Source organism: Monodon monoceros, unplaced genomic scaffold, assembly GCF_005190385.1.
Source record: "Monodon monoceros isolate NGI ecotype Baffin Bay Population unplaced genomic scaffold, NGI_Narwhal_1 Super_Scaffold_18, whole genome shotgun sequence".
Taxonomy (NCBI): domain Eukaryota; kingdom Metazoa; phylum Chordata; class Mammalia; order Artiodactyla; family Monodontidae; genus Monodon; species Monodon monoceros.
In genome coordinates, this window is record NW_021703774.1 from 939297 (window position 1) to 959460 (window position 20164).

Sequence of the window (20164 nt, forward strand, 5' to 3'; positions counted from 1 at the left end):
CAGGATTGCAGAGTGGGACTGTTTTTATCTTCTTTCGTATATCTCCATAAAAATTCAACTTGACTATTCTTAACTTTGCTTTGGTTGAACCAAGTAGAAAAATAATGTATAATAATGATGCTAATCATGATGGCTAAAATCCACTGTGTGCTACCACAGGTCACTTTACACAGATTAGCTCACTTATACCACCTAATGTTCCTTTGAGGTGGACACCATCATTACCTGAATTTTACACACAAGGAAACTCAAGCTCAAGAGACGAAGTAGGTTGGGTCAAGGTTAAGCCAGACTGTGAACTGAAGTCTGCGTGCTTAACCGCCACACTTGACTCTTTCCTGAGCGGGAAGGGCTGGCAGTGGCAGAAGCACAACACCGACTTCGTCCCCTGGGAAGTGTCACCGGTTCGGGAGGACAGCCATGGAGGTGACAGCTGGAGGAGCAGCAGGGAGGGCAATGCGTGGGATCCAGGGGGCAAAACCAGGGGATGGTCTCCAATACCTGTAAGCACTCGCATGGCGCCGTGGACTGCGTTTAAGTCTCCGCTCACCAGCATCCCCATGAGCAGGTTGAAGAGCTGGGGCCAGGCTTCGGGCCAGTCCCAGTGAGCGATGGCTGACACCGCATAGGCCACGCTGGAGCGCACCTTGCTTATCGACTCTCTTAAGCCATTGGGCAATAGCTCCCGGATGACAATTTTTGCCTGGAGGGGAGAAAAGCCCACCTGCCATTAGACCAGGTTATAAGTGAGTGGCAGAGTCCTATCCAGTTCATGTGCTGGAAAGGCAATGTGTACAAGACACTGCATATCTATGGAAAACTCCAATACTCCAACTGGACAAGTAATTCATCCAGAGAGTCTAACTATGGTCTCTAAATTTATGCTGTCCATTATGGTAGCCACCAGCTACATGCGGCCCTTTCAATGTAAATTAATTAAAATTAAAAAATTCAGCACATCAGTTGCCCTAGCCACATTTTAGGAGCTCAGCGCCCACAGGTGACTAGCAGCTGTACTGGACAGCACAGACACAGAATGTTTCCACGACGCAGGAGGCTCCAATGGACAGCGCTGCTCTAGACCTTCTGCCTCAGAATTTCCTGGGGGCCCAGCACGGTCGCACAGCACTGGGCTAACTAGAAACACCATTTCACGTAACCCTCGAGCAACTCTTTAAACTTGGAATTTTAGGTATTTAGGAAATTGAAGCTTAGAAGTTAAAATACTTTTTGAGTATTTCATAGCTAGTAAAAGGCAAACTGGCATCTGCACCCAGGTCCGCCTGGCACTCGAGCTCTCTCATCTGTAGCATGGCTCCCGCAATGCCAGCTACCAGTCACTCCACAGCTCCTTGTTGTCAGAGAATGGCCCTCACCATCTCCACAGGCAGACAAGTCGAGTACCTCTCCTCACCCTTTCTGTGGTTTCAGGAGGCCTGAACCTCTCCGACTGGGCACACCAGTGAGTCTCCACGTACTGCTTCAAGATGACTGACGCCAGCTGTGAAAAGAGTAAGCCAAGTAGCACAGCAAGAAGAAGACTCTCTTCACACATACAAACCATACACACGGCCCGATATATTCATCTGAAGTCTATCTAAATCTGGTATAAAATTCTAAGTTATTTATAAAGTGGCCTTATTCTTTCACTTTCCCATAAGAAAGGTCCACCAAGTAAAGGGAAATTACTTATAAACTGGGCCAATCAGTCTCGACCTACCTGACGGATCGCCAATGCCCCCTGAGGATCTACGGTCAGCTCTGCCAGGTGAACACCGAATTCTGGAAGGGAAAAGTCTATTGTGAGTCCAAGAGCGCCCAGGAACGCCATAGCGGTTTACTGAGCTCTAACCCTGATGCCAACAGGAAAGATTTCAGAGGATTCAGTGGCTCCAAGAGTGCGGATGACTGCTCAGATTGGCTCCTCTAAGCAAGAGAAGCAGGGCAGGGCTGCTCGCGATGAACAGTCCAGCACCTCTCACTTCCTCCAATCGCTGCACAGCCGTCTTGCCTTCCAAGGTAGCGATGCACGTAGTATCTAACCAAAAACCGCTGCTATCTAACCCCAAAGGAAAATTAAAAGGTGAGACTTCAGGAGTTGTCCAGATGTACACCACCAAAGAAGAGATGATTAGGTCTAAGAAAATCTGGCCTTCACAGGCTTAGTCCTAAAAATACAACTGTTATAAGTGAGCAGTTTCTAACAAGCAACATAAGTAGTAATCTCGAAATGCATATTGGGAGGCTACAAACAACTCTGACTCCCAAATTAAAATTTAGATCCTTCAGTGTAATCCCTATCAAAATCCCAATGATTGGATTTTTGCAGAAATAGAAAAACCCATGCTGAAATTCATATGGAATCTCAAGGGACCCCAAATAGCCAAAATAATCTTGAAAAAGCCCAGAACTGGAGGACTCACACAAATCTACAGCAATCAATACAGTGCGGTACTGACATAAAGACGGTCACACAGATCAATGGAATAGATCACTCAATGCGGAAAGAACAAGTCTTTTCAACAAATGGTGCTGGGACAACTGGATATCCATGTGCGAAAGGAGTAAGTTGGACCCTTACCTCACACCATAACAAAAATTAACTCAAAATGGGTCAAGGACCTAATAAGGCCTAAAACAATGAAACTCTTAGAAGAAAACATAGGACAAAAGCTTCGTGACATCGTGACGTTAGATTTGGCAATCATTTCTTGGATGTGATGCCAAAGGCACGGGTAACAAAAGAAAAACTAGGCTTCATGAAAATTAAAAAATGTTGTGCATCACAGGACACTATAACAGCATAAAAGCAGCTGCCCACAGAACGGGAAAACTTGCAAAGAGGTATGGAATAAGCCACTAACACCCAGTTATATAAAGAAATTCTACCACTCAACAACAACAAAATGACCCGATTAAATGATGAGCGTAAGGCTTGAACAGACATTTCTCCAAAGATTTATGAAGGCCAATAAGCACATGAAAAGATGCTCAACATCACTAATCATTAGGGAAAGGAAAAGCAAAACTGAGGTACCACCTCACAAACATTAGGATGGCTACCATCAAAAAAACAGAAAAGTGCCACTGGAGAGGCTGTGGAGAAACTGGAACCCTGTGCACTGCCAGTGAGAATGCAAAAGGGTACAGCGCTGTGGAGAACAGCACAGCGGTGGCTCCTTAAAGATTTTTAAATAGAATTACCATATGATCCAGCAAATTCCACCTATGGGTATATACCCGAAAGAAATGCAAGCACTGTCTTGAAGAGATATTTATTTGTATGCCATGCTCACAGCAGCATATTTCATAATAGCTGAAATGTGGAAGCAACCCAAGCGACCATCAACAGATGAATGGATAAGCAAAATGTGGTCTATATGTACAATGGAATATTACTCAGCCTTTAAAAGGAAGGAAATTCTCCAATAGGCTAAAACAACTGCTATAATGGATGAACCCTGAGGACAGTACACGAAGGGGAACAAGCCAGTCACCAAAAGACAAGTACGTACGTACCCACTTACATGAGGTACTTACAGCAGTGAAAATCATAAAGGCAGAGAGTAGAATGGTGACTGCCAGAGGCTGGGGGACGGGGAATTGGAAAGTTACTGTTTAACGAGTATAGAGTTTCAGCTTCACAGGAAGAAATGGGGATAGTTGGCAGTGAGGGCTGTACAACAATGTGAATGTATTTAATACCACTGAACTGTGCACTTCAAGAAGGTTAAGATGAAAATTTTATATTAAGTGTATTTTACCCCAAGAAAAAAAAGTTTGAATTTAGATCTAATTTATACTTGCAAAGGAGTAAATTATCAAATATATATTTGTGAAAAGAGGAAGCAGAATGTGAGGCCAAGAGCGCACCCTAACTTTCGCATCTTGCCTCCCAGGGCTGCGGGATCCAATATGGCAGCCATCAGCTACAAGTGGCTACTGAGGACCTGAAATGCGGCCTCCGAGAACTGACACGTGCTGGAAATGTAAGACATGCACCAGACTGCAAACGCAGTATGAGACAAAATACTGTGGAATATTTTAGTAAAGTTTATATCGATTACATATTGAAATAATACACTGCATACATTTGGTTAAATGATTACAGTATTAAAAATGAATTTTACCTGTTTCTTTTTTACCCTTTAGCTACTAGATGATTAAAACGTTCATGTGACTCACATTCTTCCTACCGGACAGCACTTTTTTGAGAATGGACAGCAGCTTTCAGAACTGCTTGGTCGTGGCAGGTGCACAGGTTACAACAGGCTCACCATCCGACTTGAGAGCCATGATCAGTGGGGTTAAAGCCTGGGCCCTGAGCTGCCGTGGCAATCCCTATCCAAATTCCAATGGCGCTTTCCACAGAAACAGAACAAACAATTCTAAAATCAGCATGGAACCACAAATGACCCAAACAGCCAAAGCAATCCTGAGAAAGAATAAAGTTAGAGGCATCACGCTCCCCGATTTTAAATTGTATTACAAAACTGTAGTAATCAAAACAGTGTGGTATTGGCATAGAAACAGACATACAGATCAATGGAAGAGAACAGAGAGCGTAAAAATAAACCCACACATACATGGTCAATTAATTTATGACAAAGGAGCCAAAAATATACAATGGGGAAAGGAGAGACCCTTCAACAAATGGTGCTGGGAAAACTGAACAGCCACATGCAAAAGAATGAAACCGGACCACTATCTCACACCATACACAAAAATCAATTCAAAATGGATTAAAGATTTGAATGTAAAAGACCTGAAATCATAAAACTGCTTGAAGGAACCATAGGCAGTAAGTTCCTTGACATTGGTTTTGGTGATTTTTTTTTCATTTGACACCAAGATTAAAGGCAACAAAAACAAAAACAAGTGGGGCTACATCAAACTAAAAAGCTCTGCACAACAAAGGAAACCATCAACCAAATACAAAAGCAACCTACCGAATGGGAGAACATATTTGCAAATCATGTATCTGTTAAGGGTTTAATATACAAAATATATGAAGAACTCATACAATTCAATAGCAAGGAAAACAACTGGATTTTAAAATGGGCAGAGGACCTGAATATACACTGTTCTAAAGACCTAGAGATGGCCAACAGACACATGAAAAAGATGCTGAACAACACTATCAGGGAAATGCAAATCAAAATCACAATGAGATAAACTCACACCTGTCACAATGGCTATTATCAAAAAGATAAGCAATAAGGGGACTTCCCTGCAGGGGATAAGACAGGGGGTGCAGGTTCAATCCCTGGTCAGGGAACTAGATCCCACATGCATGCCATAACTAAGAGTTCGCATGCCACAACTAAGTAGCCCTGGAGCCACAACTAAGGAGCCTGCCTGCCACAACTAACACCCAGCACAACCAAATAAGTAAATAAATAAATATTTTTTTTTTAAAAAAGGATAAGCGATAACAAGTGTTGACAAGAATGTGGAGAAAAGGGAACCTTTGTGCATTGTTGGTGGAAATGCAAAATGGTGCAGCCACTATGGAAAACAGTATGGAGGTTCCCCTAAAAATTAAAAATAGAGCTACCATTTAAGGCAGCAATTCCACTTCTGGGTGTTTATCCAAAGAAAATGAAAACACTAACTCAAAAAGATATATGCACCTCATGTTCATCGCAGTACTATTTACAATAGCCAAGATGTGGAAACAACCCAAGTGTCCACCGATAGGTGAATGGATAAAGAATAGGTACGTGGTATGTATGTATGTGAGTACAGATACACACACACACACACAAAATAGGATATTAGTCAACCATAAAGAAGAATGAAGTCTTGCCACTTACAACACTATGGATGGACCTTGAGGGCATTATGCTAAGTAAAGTAAGTCAGTCAGAGAAAGACAAATACCATATGATCTTACTTATATGTGGAATTTAAAACAAACAAACAAGCTCACAGACGCAGAGAACACACTGGTGGTTGCCAGAAGCTGGAGACGGGGGGGGGGGGGGGGGGGGGGGAAAATGGGTGAAGAGAGTCAAAAGGTATAAATTTCCAGTTATAAAATAAATAAGTCATGGGGAAGTAACGTGCAGCATGTCAACTACAGTTAATAATACCGTGTTGCATATCTGAAAAGTTGCTAAGACTAGATCTTAAAAGTTTTCATCACAAGAAAAAAAAAATCAGTTGTTGTCCTATTATTTTTATTGCCCATCATGAGTACACTGTTTGGCTTTCTTATCGATGTAACTAAAGTTACCTTCCACGGTAAGTGCTAACTGTCATAACTAGATTCCACTGAAATAGCCATCCAAAGGGTATTTATGCAATACAAAAGCTTAATATCAGGAAAAAGTTGTTGTTCCATGTTCAAGGCTTATCCAGGTAAGCAGGTGAAAAACTCCTGAAAATAATCTATGCCTATTTCTTTTTAAATGTTTTCCTTCATATTGTTCTCTTTTGTATTTGGGTTGTTCTATTTTTTTAATGTTATTTATTTATTTATTATTTATTTTTGGCTGTGTTGGGTCTTTGTTGCTGCGCGTGGGCTTTCTCTAGTTGCGGCGAGCGGGGGCTACTCTTTGTTGTGGTGCGAGGGCTTCTCATTGCAGTGGCTTCTCTTGTTGTGGAGCATGGGCTCTAGGCGCACAGGCTTCAGTAGTTGTGGCGTGTGGGCTCAGTAGTTGTGGCTCACGGGCTCCAGAGTGCAGGCTCAGTAGTTGTGGCGCACAGGCTTAGGAGCTCCGCAGCATGTGGGATCTTCCCGGACCAGGGCTCGAACCCGTGTCCCCTGCATTGGCAGGCGGATTCTTAACCACCGCGCCACCAGGGAAGCCCCATGCCTATTTTTAAAAGTTAATTAATTAATTAATTAATTTTTGGCCGCGTTGGGTCTTCATTGCTGCACGCGGGCTTTCTCTAGTTGCGGCGAGGGAGCTACTCTTCACTGCAGTGCTGAGGCTTCTCATTGCGGTGGCTTCTCTTGTCGTGGAGCACGGGCTCTAAGCAGGCGGGCTTCAGTAGTTGTGGCACGTGGGCTCAGTAGTTATGGCTCATGGGCTCTAGAGCGCAGGCTCAGTAGTTGTGGTGCACGGGCTTAGTTGCTCCGTGGCACGTGGGATCTTCCCGGAACAGGGCTCAAACCCGTGTACCCTGCATTGGCAGGCGGATTCTTAACCACCGCGCCACCAGGGAAATCCCTATGCCTATTTTTTTTAATGTTTAACTTTGAAATAATTTTTAGACTTAAAGAAGTTTCCTCCAATGCGTGACAGTCCTATTCTTTCCTTGTCTTTTATGAAATAATTTTTAGACTTAAAGAAGTTTCCTCCAATGCCTGACAGTCCTATTCTTTCCTTGTCTTTTATGACCCGACCACTTTTGATAAGTAACGGACAGTATTTCGTAGAACACATCTTGATGTTCATTCGACTGACGTCTCCTCATGATCAGATTGAGGTTATTCATTTTTGGCAAGAATATCAGGGAAGTGATGCTGTGTCCTTAGCGTATCATAATGTTGATAAATTTTCTTACTGGTAATGTTAACCATGACCACTTGGTAATGTGCGGTCTGCTGGATTTTCCACTGTAAAGGTACTGTCTTTCCCTTTACAAATGACAAAAATCTTCAGAGAGATACTTTGAGATTATGTTCATATCCTGTTTCTCTTCAAACACTCACTGATTGATTTTAGCACCCATCTGTGGATCCTGCCTGCAACAATTATTACTGTGTTGTTTGTCCTGTGGTGCTTTTGTATTTCTTATTCTCTTTACACTTACTAATTACTTGCAATTCTTTTGTAAGGAAGCACTGTCCTGTCTCCTTTATTTATTTCGACCCGTGTGGACTCATGCTTATTCATTTCACTCCATGAATTTTAACCCAACATTCTCATTATTTGTTCTGTTGCTCAGCTGTTCCACTGTGACCACCAGCACACCTTCTTGCAGGCCTTTCCACATGCTCCCATCGTTTTTCAAGCCCTTCCTTACATTCTGTTATCACAGGATATTCTAGGCTCACCTTGTATTTTCTCTGCCTAAACCCTGGAATCAACTTTTCCTCCAAGGAGCCCTGGTGCTTTTTAGTGGAGAATGCTATTTAGAGATCAAGATCTGGGCGCTAGGTGTGCTCACTGCTTCTGGGATGTCACTGCTCCTAGGCCCTCTCAGAGAACAGCACTACGGCACACATGTATGCATACTAACGCATGCTTACACATACATCTGTCCGTCCATCCGCCTGCCAATCCATCCATCTATCTACTGATAACTCAAATGCCAATCCAATATCTCAAGGTTCACTCTGCTTGGCCTCCTTATTTGTAATGCTTTCTCTGATAGTGGTAAATCTGGCTCTCATTATCTACAATAAAATTACTTATTTGTTCAATCTTAGTATACACAGAAACTATTTACAGAACTATTAACACTTGTGGAAAACAGATATATTAACTGGAGTATAATTTTTGTGTACAGTCCTTTTTGAGTTGAGTCTTACAATATACAGTCAAAATACTATTTTCCAGGGACTTCCCTGGTGGTGCAGTGGTTAAGGATCCGCCTGCCAATGCAGGGTACACGGGTTCGAGCCCTGGTCCAGGAAGATCCCACATCCGTGGAGCAACTAAGCCCATGCATCATAACTACTGAGCCTGCACGTCGCAACTACTGAAGCCCGCGCACCTAGAGCCCGTGCTCTGCAACAAGAGAAGCCACCGCAATGAGAAGCCCAGGCACCGCAATGAAGAGTAGCCCCTGTTCACAACTAGAGAAAGCCCCGTGAGCAGTAACGAAGACCCAACGCAGCCAAAGATGAATAAAATTTAAAAAACAAAAAACCAAAATACTGTTTTCCAAAGTTACTTAGGTTAGTTCTTTCCTCCCACAACACCTAGTAGTAGTTACACTGTTCGTCTGTAATACAGTTAGGTTCATGTGTTACTAATTGTACCCTTCCATTGTTTGATTTTAATTATTTACTTATTTGGGGGGGTATGTAAAACTTTATTATGATTCTCAGAGTTAAAGCTACACAAGAAGGCATATGCTCCCTCCTCATCCCTAACAACTTCCTTCCATCCTCTCCCCAGCCTCTCCACATAGATAACCAATCAGTTTCTGGTTTATCTTTTCGGTATTTCTTTTGCATAAACAAGCAGATACATGTGTATTTTCTTGTATCCTCTTGTTTACATGAAAAGTAGTATATTATACTCTTTCGCACTTTGCTTTTTTTCAGTTAACATTATAATCTGGAAACCGTTCCAAAACAGTTCCTCAAGATTCCTTATTCTTTTTTTACGGCTGCATAATATACCACTGTATGGATACACATACTTTTCTCAGCCATTTTCCTACATATGGGCAGTTAGACTGCTTCCAATTATTTTGCTTTTATAAACAATGTTGCAGTAAATAATAGTGTGCAGCATGTATTTTTATATTGTTAAATGTGTATCTTCAGGGTAGATTCCCAGAACTGGGACTGCTGGGTCAAAAGTAAGTGCATTTGTAGTGTTGTCAGGTGTGGCCAAATTTCCCACCAGAAGGACTGCACCAATGTGCATTCCCACTAGCACTGTTAAGGAGTGTTTCTCCAGGACTTCCCTGGTGGCACAGTGGTTAAGAATCTGCCTGCCAATGCAGGGGACAGGGGTTCGAGCCCTGGTCCGGGAAGATCCCACATGCCGCGGAGCAACTAAGCCTGTGCACCACAACTACTGAGCCTGTGCTCTAGAGCCTGCAAGCCACAGCTACTGAGCCCACATGCCACAACTACTGAAGCCTGCACGCCTAGAGCCGATACTCTGCGACAAAGAGAAGCCACCACAATGAGAAGCCCGCGTACCGCAATGAAGAGTAGCCCTGGCTCACTGGAACTAAAGAAAGCCCGCGCGCAGCAACGAAGACCCAACGCAGCCAAAAATAAATAAATAAATAAGTTAAAAAAAAAAAAAAGTGTTTCTCTACAACCTCACCAACAGAACGTGCTTTAAAATTTTTGCTAGTCTGATAGAGGAGAAATCATATCTTTATGTTGTTTAATTTGTATTTCTCTAAATCATGAGGGACTTTAAACTATTTGTGTGTGTTTGAGTGCCTTTTTAATGACACTTAGGAGGAGGGGTGAGTTCTCTGTCTATGCCCCACCCCCTCATTTTTCTATTGAGGTTTTTGTCCTTTGTTTCTCAATTTTTAAGAGTTCTTTATATATTAAGGATATTATCCTTTTGTCTGTGGTACATGCTGTGAAACTTTCTCTCACTTTGTCAGCTGTCTTCTGACTTAAAAAAATTTCATCTCTATTTATTTCTTCTGAGCTTGTTTTGAGATCCAAGTTTCTACTGTATAATTTCCCTTCTCCCTCAGGAACTCCTGTTCACATCTCTTGCAGGGCAGGTCTGCTAGTAATGAAGTCCCTCAATTTTTGTTTGTCTGAGAAAGTCTTAATGCTTCAGTTTTGAAGGCTGATTTCAGTGGATACAGAATTCTAGGTGGTAACATTTTTCTATCCTCACTTGAGATATCTCACTCCACTCTTCTCTCGCTTATATGGCTTCTGAAGAGCGGTCCAATGTAATTGTTAATTAATTAATTAATTAATTATTTTGCGGTACGCGGGCCTCTCACTGTTGTGGCCTCTCCCGTTGCGGAGCACAGGCTCTGGACGCGCAGGCTCAGCGGCCATGGCTCACGGGCCCAGCCGCTCCGCGGCATGTGGGATCCTCCCTGACCGGGGCACGAAGCCGTGTCCCCTGCATCGGCAGGCGGACTCTCAACCACTGCGCCACCAGGGAAGCCCAATTGTTAATTCTTGTTCCTCTATGGGTAAGGCACTATTTTCCTCTGACTCCTTTTAAGATATTCTCTTTGTCTTTGGTCTTCTGCAGTTTGAATATGATAGGCCTAGGTATAATTTTGTTTTGTTGGTACTGACTTTTTATATGGTGTTTTTTGTCATGAAAATTAAAATTTTAATGTAGTCAAATTTATCAATCTTTTACTGCCTCTGGATGTTGAGTCATAGTTAGAAAGCCTTTCTTTATGCCAAGGATAAAGAAAAATTCACCCATACTTTCTTCTAAAACTTTTATGGTTTCATGTTTTAATTACTTAGATCCCTAATTACGTGAAGCTAATTTTTTGTCTGGTGTGAGGTACTGACCTAATTCCAAACGGCCGCCCAACTGTCCCAGCGCCTTTATTAAAAGGTCCAGCTTCACCCCAATGATCTGAGATGCCACCTTTATCAATACTACATTTCCATAGTTACTTGTGTCTACTTCTGGACTTTCTTTTTTATTCCACAGTTCTATTCGCCTGTTTGCGTGCCAGTGCCACACTGCTTATTTTAATTATAGAGGCTTTACATAATGTTTTAATGTCTGGTAGAACTAGTCCCTCCTCACAGTTTTCCTTTTTTGGTGTTTTTGGAGCTATTTCTTCCAAGCTTATGTTTCTATGAACTTCAGAATCAACCTTTCTCACTCATCTAGAATGCTGAGCTGTGCTATCCAAGGACAGCGCACACCTTTCCATTTCATGTCTGCTTTTAAGGCTTTCAGGAATGTTTAAAAAGTTTCCCCTAATAGGTTTTTGCACGTTTCCTGTTAATTTTATTCCTAAGTATTTAATCTTTTTGTTGCTATTGTAAAGGGTTTTTTAAAAAACACCATTATATTCTCTAACCTTTTACTGTTTGTGTATATGAAGGCTATTGGTTTTTATATTTTAATTTTTTGTATTTTTAATTTACGCTACCTTACTGAATTCTTAGATTCTTAACTCTTTCTTATTACACCCTTATTTTAAGCTTCAGTTACTGATACAACCTTACGGCACCTATCATTTCACTCGGGAAAGGAGAATTTTCGCAAGACCACCGAAAAAGCCGCCACATTCTTTCTAAAGCATTTATTAAGTGATTAAATCACAAGCAAACACTTCACACCTGCAGAATTACCTCTAAAGATGCTGCAATCCATTCTAATTCTTAGGGTTAATCTGGCGACTTCAGCCTCTGGTAAGTCTAAAAAACCCATTTTTAACAGAATAAACAGTAGGCGCCTACAACCCAAAGGTATGGGAATCAACTTTCCAAATGGACTAAAACACAGATGAGTCAGACATAACTCAGGAAGATCTCTTGGATACCAACCAATGTTCAAGTTTAATGGAAAAAAGCACTCTAAAATGCATGTGTGGGGTCCTCCCTGGCGGTCCAGTGGTTAAGACTCCGAGCTTCCACTGCAGGGGGCATGGGTTCGATCCCTGGTCAGGGAACTAAGATCCCAGCATGTCGTGGCCAAAAAAAAAGAAAAAAGCGAGAGAGAGAAAGAGCACTTGTAGCGCTCTGTAAGGCTCCCAGACTTCCTCTGACTTCAGATACTTGGTGTGACAGTGGATGCTAACTTTATGGCCCTAAGTCTGCTAAGAACGTCACTGTCTACCCAGGTTTAGCTCCCTGGATACTGTCAACCAATTCTGGCGAGCCTGTATGAGGTCCTTCAGAATGACTATAAACATATTCACAAATTATCCAGGCCACGCAGTATTTTCTTTTACAGCACTGTTTCAATAATTTTTGCATGGACCACTCTGATATGCATTTTTAATGTTCCTGCCAAGAGAACAATTTCTGGATCATCACTACAGGGACAAAGTAATGAGATCAAGATAAACAAAATCTTTAATCATAAGGTGTGAAAAAGACACTGAGGTGTAAAAGAGGACTTTTTTTGAGGAGGGCTTGAAACACGAGTGGAGACTATAAAGCTTAAACTAATCTGAATAATTTCCTCCCAGTAAGCACAGATGGCTGCCGTCGGGTTCGCGCCGAGGCTCACAGAAGGGGAAGGGAGAAGGAAGCAGGCCTTCTCCGTCAGTGCACACTCCCACCGACCGGAAGAGCCATTACGGCAGGAAGACCAGGCAAACTCTACACAGGGGTCCTTTCTCACCCACCTGAGAACCCCAAGTTCGCGCTTTCTGAAGAAAAGCTTAGCGTGAACACGCGCTTTCCGTCCGAGCGCCGGGAGTGCTCGCACTCTGCTGAGGGTCGCGACAACTGGGAGCCCTTCATTCTGTAACATAATCTTTAAATTCCTCTTGTCCAGGGACCTATCAGAGATCACACCCCAATTTCCACCAAGCGCCGTGCGTCACGCATCACTGAGACTGTAAAAGATCCACGTGGGAGCCCAGGAACCTAAGTCAGCCAGGGGACTCATACGCACAACAAGCACCATAGAACGGATTTCCTCTGAAAGTTTATTTCCTCCACGTACGAAAGCAGAAGCTCGAAAAACATGATTCTCTGTTCAAAAGCTTTAATGGGAAAGAAAATCTTCAAAGAGTATCATCTAAAGACAAATTTTTCAAACAGAATGGATAAACAGAATAGATTTTCTTCCCTACAGGCTCCCAGAGTTTCAAAAACAGTGACACGATCAACTCTGGTTTGGAAACCCCCCAAATTCAAAGACAAAGAGCTCATGTGCATTAGGTTACAGGGAGATAGGAGGGAAAATATCAATTATTATTTTATTTAACCTAATTTAGTCTGTCTAGACCATATACCCATTAGAAATACAGGACATCAGTCTCCATAAAAGAGTTTCATATCATAAAATCTAATTTTATTTTTAGTTAGTTTAATTTACTTAAAAGCTATATGAAGCATCACTGACAGGACGTGACACTGGTGGTGTGCAGGTGATGAACTCTGTGCTCTCTAAAACTGACAGGATGAAAAGCCAGAAAAAACCCTCAATTTCTCTGACTTACTTTAACTCTGATCAACACCACTGCCTTATCCACTGACGACTTCTGTGAAGTAGGAAAACTCCTATTTACAGATATTCACTTAACAGAGATCATACAGTATTCTTTGATGAAGTATAACTAAGTATATCCATAAAGAAAAAAGTCCTTATATTTTAGTGTGTGTTGGGGGATTTCCAGTTTTTCTGAAATTAACATAATTTCTTTAGAAAGCATTAGAAAGAACAGCTGAATAACTTACTTTGGGATGATTAAGGCAGGGAAAATACAAGAGACACAGACAGACAGAGCTGTTTTATTCTGTCTTGCTTGAAAAGGACCAATTACAGATTAAACTAAGATTCAATCTATGAAGTTAGGCCAAAGGGGGACATTCTCAAGTGGGCTGTATGAAGTTAGCTTTCTAAAGCCATTTTCGTTAAGAAATTTAATTTCTCTAGTTCCCTTTCCCAAGGTGAATAAGGACAGACCTGTTGGGTTAACCTGGGTTTGTACCCTGACTCTAAGTGGTTCTGGATTAACCTTTAATCCAACCCAAAATGGTAGCCTCTGACTTCCTAAGGAATCTTTTGCTCTCTCTCCTTAATCATTCTCTAGCCTTTTAGTCTCTGCCGCCCTCTCTGGTTTTCCTCGCTCCTCTTTCTCTCATTTCACCCCACTTGGCAAAAACACGATCCTTCTATAACTTGGCTGAGAAGGGAAGATCCAAAGGAGAGCATGGAGGAGAAAGGATAAGCTGAGAAACACATGCTCCTGGTCTTAAGGGTCGACTGGAGACATGAGGCTTGGACAGGCAGGAAGGCTCCTACTAGGAAGAACTGGGGACAGGGACTGTCTGGGAAGGAGGGAGTTCTGAGGAGAGCTCTGGAGAAGTCCCCCTTTCTCACAGGGTTTTTCACAAAACCACAGCTGAAAGGAAAAAGAAAACTGCACCACTGGCCTTTTTCCGAGCGTGGCCGCCTTCCGCTCGGCTCAGTGCCCGCCACACGCCCAGGAGTGCATCTGGATCCTGGAGGGCTCCCTTCGCAGGTGACAGTGCTTACGCTACACTGGAAGAGAGCCAGAAAAGCGCCCATGAGAACCAGAAAGCAAACTTCCACCAGCAGGATCATCTCTCTAGGCACCTAAGATGGGGAATCAACACAGATATCTCGGCAGCGTTGGATGTCAGGAAAAGCGAGGGAGAGATAATGCCCCCTCCCCAGCTCAATATAATGGTGGTGGGAGGAAAGAAAAAAATGTATCTTCTGTGACACATCTGCTGGGAGCAAGACAGAAGAGACTAAGTCAAGGCCAAATGTCTTCATTTCTAACAGACACAAGAAGTAACTAAAAGAAGAAAGTGACCTGGGGCCTAAATCTAGTCATATAAGAACGGCTCTGCTACACTGGCTGGCCTGGAGAATTAAAGCTTCAGAATGAAAGCAACACCTTCCACCGCTCAGGTGAGGCTGCTCTTAGAGGACAGTAAACAGAGAAGAAAGAAAAGCAAATAACTTCGCTCTAAGACGTAAAAAAAGTCAAGCATAAATACACCAAAAAAAGAGAGCTGACATTGTCAAAAGTCACGATCTCGTAATAAGTCACACGAAAAAGAGCTCATAAAGCTGAGGAGAGAACATTAGACTTTGACGTAAGAGACCTCTGGCAGTTCACAAACTTTCCTTCTCTTTAATTACTGTGTTCATAAGATGCTTGATATGATCCCACCTAGTAAACAAAATGGAATTAGAAGAATGCTCTAACAGATCAAAAAGACTAATTCTTACTTTACTGAGGTAGAGCTAAATTCCTACAAACCCTGTTGATAAAACTCAAACTCTCAGTCTTCCTAAGGAAACAAAAGGGTACCAATGATCTGCTGGAATACTGTATAGCAGAGGAACCTCCAACTTTCAAGTAATAAGCTTCTCAGTTCAGGATGTGAGTGCTGTCTGAAGAAGGTGGCTAGTGGCACCATCTCCTCTGCCACTGAGCCCTGTGAAATAGGCTTTCACTAGTCAGAAAGGTTTGCTGGGTTTCCCTCAGATTCCAAGTGACTAGGGAAAACAGCAAGCACAGGGACTTACGAAGACCATCCCAGGAGAGCAGGCTGGTGGGCGCAGCCTATCTTCATCCTTTCAAAATTAGCCCACTATACAAGTCAGGTGGGTCTCTGACATACACACCGTTTCTTGGCTTAAGAGGACAGGTTCCCATTCTGGGAAACATGGTAACTGATAATAGGCAAGTTATTTCCCGGAAAATATCAGCTGGCAGACTGAATGACCTGGATGTACTTTGGGCTCCAGCACCTCAATTTTCTAAGATAACTGCTTCTTAAAATCTCCTCTACTCCAGAATCTGGTCAGAGCATGGCCACCTCTCTTATCTGTCCACTTAACAGAGAGTTGACAGCTGACCTGTGCCTTTCCCCCCAAATTAAATTAGAAATTGTTCCCTTTGTCAAAGGGAATTAGATGGGTTAATCTTCAGGATCAGCTGGGACCAGCCTCCCACGTGAGGCAATAATAAGGCTCCTAAAGACAGTGTGGCTATTTGAGGGGACAGAGAGACTAGACACAACCAGATCTGGTTGTCGTCCAATCTTGGGCCTCTTGGAACCAAAAAAGGGTTGAAAGAACACACATAATAATAGACACCAACTCCCAGATCCCCCATCAACTCCAAGTTTTAAGGAAATGTGCTTCCTAGGACCAGAAAGCAAGGTTTCTTCTACTAGGAGAAAACTAAAACATGAAGCAGCTCCAAAGGCGTGGAAAAGATTCATTCACTTGCAGGAACGGCTGCTCGCCTAGGCCTGCAGGGTGTTCTAACAGTGGGAGCAATGCCCTGCGCGCGTCCTCAGGACAGACTGCTGGCTAAAGCCGGGCTGGGAAGGCACGTACTTTGCTTTCATTAAAGGAAAAGAAACTGGTCGCGCAAAGGAAATGTGTGACATTCAGACTGAAGAGAAGACAGGAGGTACTCTGGACCCCACAGCTAAAAACAACTTGTGAAAGGCCACAAGAAGAGGAAAGGAGAGAAGCAAGGTACTGTATCTGAGAAACGGATCACCATCCGCCATCTCAAAAAGAGGTTACTGAAAGGGGTGGATTTCTATAGTTTTTCAATAAACAAAAGAAATTAGACTATTTAAAAACACAAACAACCCCCAAAGGGTCCAAAGTACCACATTCAACTCCACAGACTTGATTCAACCTTGCACATCACGTCCCAAACCTGAGTCACATGCCTTCCTACTGGGTCACCAACAGCAGGCTGCTGTGTCAAAGCCTCTCCACAGCTCGCAGCACACTGGTAACAGGTTCCCGGTAACTTATGGGGCGTGTGTGGGGGTGTGTGTGTCTGTGTGTGAGAGGGAGAGAGAGAATCTATTCCCATCAGTGGCCTAGATCAAATGCAAAATTCTGCACTTCTGTTTAATTTCTTATTTTGAGACCCAAAAAGATGAAGTAGGAGAGCAGAACTTCAAGAAGATCTCAAGAAGATGACAACTGACTTTGCCTAGATGAGACCATGGTGTTGGCTAGAGTCGAAGGGATCAGAGCCCAATCGGAGCTGCTGCTGGACAGTTCAAACACGAGTGAAGGTTCACCTTTTGTAGGAAAGCACCAGACCTATGCCTGGGGCACCGGGAACCCTGGGTGTCACTCAGGGAAGGTACCGGACCTTCAACTTTATTCAAGTAGCAACTTGAATGTGATGAGGTTCCTTTGCTCTGTCACCCTTTCTCCTTCACACGCAAGGGAGGCAGACACGTTAGCGTGAATAAAGGAATTTCACCTAGTAGGCTGTTAATAACTCCTACAGGTCAATCTGTGCACAGCTCCTCTTATAGGATCTGACATTTCACAAGACAATGACAATTACAACTGGGCCTTCAAAATGGTCCTTAACCTGCTAGATCCCAAATCTCAACGTATTTCCAATAGAGATAATTTAGTTCTTCAAGAGCTCTCTCATGCTGCGGGAGAATATAAAATTAAATTTAAGTGAGCTTTGTCTTAAGTTCTTTTCAGTAAAAACCCTCAGTCCATAGGCGGGCCAACTCCTACGGACACTCTGAGAGGTGGTGGGACCGTCCTGCTGAGCTGGAGGAGTCCGCAGGTTTGGAGTTCTGCCAGCGAAGCCCCGACAGGCCAGACGTATTCCTGACATAAACCCCGAGCGGATTTCCCTCCTCCTGTTTCAGGATCTAATGCTCTTCGGAGCGTGGCTGCCCCGGGCCTGGAGAAAGGCCCGCTCGGCAGGAACTGAAGGACAACCTCAAGCCAACGGCTTGTTTTCTCCTCCATCACTTTCAAGCTTCCAATAGGAGGAGGGGGACAAAGACACAAAGACAAAGGACGATCGGCTCCTCCGAACAGTGCCGGCCGCTCCGAAAACCGGCGGGGACGCGGCGGGGAGGGGAGGCGGCCGCACAGGCATAACTGATTCCCGGGGAAACATGTGGAGGCCCCGCCAGGCCCCCAGCTGACAGCCGCGCCCAGGCCCACCGTCCGGCGGAGAACGCGCCCCCGACCCAGCCCCCGCCCCAGCCCCCGCCCCCACTCCGGCCTCGCGCTCCGGCCCGGTGCCCCCGGCCCCGCGCTCCGCCCGGCCGGGACCCAGCGGCCCCAGGCCTCCCCGGCCCCCCCGGGCCCAGCCTCCGGCCGAAGCGCGGCCAGTGGTCAGCGCGGCCCAGACCCGCCGCCCTTGCAACGGCCCGCCTCACTCACCCTCCGTCACCTCCAGCACCTTAATCTGCTCCTCGGCGGCCGCCCGCACCTCCTGCACCGGGGACAGGATCCCGGTGAGCGTGTCCACCAACGCCTCCTTCAGCCCCTGGGCCACCGGCCCCGGCAGTCCGGAGGCCGCACCAGCTGCCGCCGCCGCCGCCATCTTGCTCCGCGCCGCGCGCCAGCCCCGCGGCCCAACCCGCCGCCGCCGGACGGCTCCTGCGCGCGGCCAATCCGCGACGCCGCGCCTGCGCACTGGCCGGGCAAGCGCGCGGGGGCGGGGCCGAGGCCCGAGCCTCCGGAGACAGCTCCACCTGCCGCGGGAACGAGAACTGCACCGTCTCCGCAGGAACCTGGCCGGGGGGCCAGGAGGTGGGGTTTCTCCTGCGGCTTAACGGCGGCTGAGCAGCCTTGCCGGGAGCGCAGCTCGTGACCTGTGACTCCACATGCACCGGTTCTTCACGTGTACGATACTAAGTCAAGAGAGGGTGGGATGGGGAAGGGTGGACGAGGATTTAAGGAGAGGGTCGGAATTAGCTCCTCTTTCAAACCAACCGCTTTTGCCCCGAAACAAGTGAGAGTCTTCATCTCTTAGCCTCAGGAATCCAAAGGTCGGGGGAAGGAATCTGCGTCGACTGGGCAGTGGGGAGTCCATTGGTTTTTCAGGTGGATGAACCCAACCTCAAGGTTGGACCGTGGCTGGCCAGGAGAGAGCAGCGTGGGAAAGGGAATTCCGTCCAGGGTAAGTTCTTACAAGTCCTATTGAGAATAAGTCCTACTAGCTGAGAAAGTATAAAGTTTTTTTCCAGGGAAATTATGGCTGGACCTTACAGGGTGGAGGGATAAGTAGTTAATATGGCCATCCCGGGCTGCTCGGGGACATGGCTCAAGGTGCAGAGACACTCCTAAAGCCTGGAGCAAGCGGAGAGGATTGTTGAGAGGGGTTAGCAGTGCAGGCAGGGCAGGGGCAAGCACGCGGCGGCACAGGCATGGGGCTGTTGTTGGAGTGCCAGGGTCAGAGCAGACGGGAACAGGCATTTCTTAGTAAGCTGTTCAGGTTAAGTGCCTTGAAAACGTTTCTAGGAACCACGACTCCTTCCCAAGTGGCAAAGGAAACCAGTTAGCAATTCCTAGCCCAGTTCTAAGACTTCAGAGGCTAAGCTGATCACAGGAATTAAGTCACCTCGCCTGAGTATTCTTCCGAAAGAATGATTCCTCGATTATTTATTTTGAGGAGAGCTCTAAACCCACTTGCCACCTCCTACTAGAGGGCAGAGGTGGCTTGTGTCACCACAATTTCGTGGGAGAAAGATGCCCTTTTGGACACCACAGTTCCACAGTAGGGCAGAGTAGGACTTCCTATTTTCCTTCTTTCAGTGGCCAGAAGCAGAACTCTATTAGAACAGCTTCTTTTCTCAGAGGTTTAGTCACTTTTACCCCAAGAAGAAAACTTAGGCAAGTCCAGAGGGTGGTGTCTTCAAACATCGAGGCGGTGGAGGGAGGATTCAAAGAGCCCCGAGGTCTGGGCTGGACGTTTCGAGTTCTGGTGAAGGAGGCTGCGTCCAGTCTGCAAGCAGGACCCCACCCCACCCTCAACCAAAGGGGCCGAGAGGGTCCTGCTTAGGGCTGAGGATCAGATATCCAGGCAGCTGGTTCTTACCTCTGGGTTTGGC

General features: G+C 45.0%; 1 protein-coding gene across 3 annotated transcripts in view; it reads right to left on the bottom strand.

Annotated features, from left to right (window-relative positions):
• Positions 1–18676, bottom strand: part of IPO9 (importin 9) — a 46183-nt gene extending 27507 nt beyond the window's left edge. For 2 of the 3 annotated variants that reach the window (XM_029228235.1, XM_029228234.1), the window contains exons 1-4: positions 18492–18676; positions 1721–1782; positions 1415–1501; positions 502–703 (exon numbers count right to left, since the gene is read on the bottom strand). In XM_029228235.1, the coding sequence (XP_029084068.1) occupies positions 502–703; positions 1415–1501; positions 1721–1782; positions 18492–18654 (514 nt within the window). In that variant the 5' untranslated portion in view covers positions 18655–18676. The remainder of the gene's footprint in view (positions 1–501; positions 704–1414; positions 1502–1720; positions 1783–18491) is intronic. The other variant, XM_029228236.1, reaches the window with a different exon arrangement.
• Positions 18677–20164: the final 1488 nt, after the last annotated feature.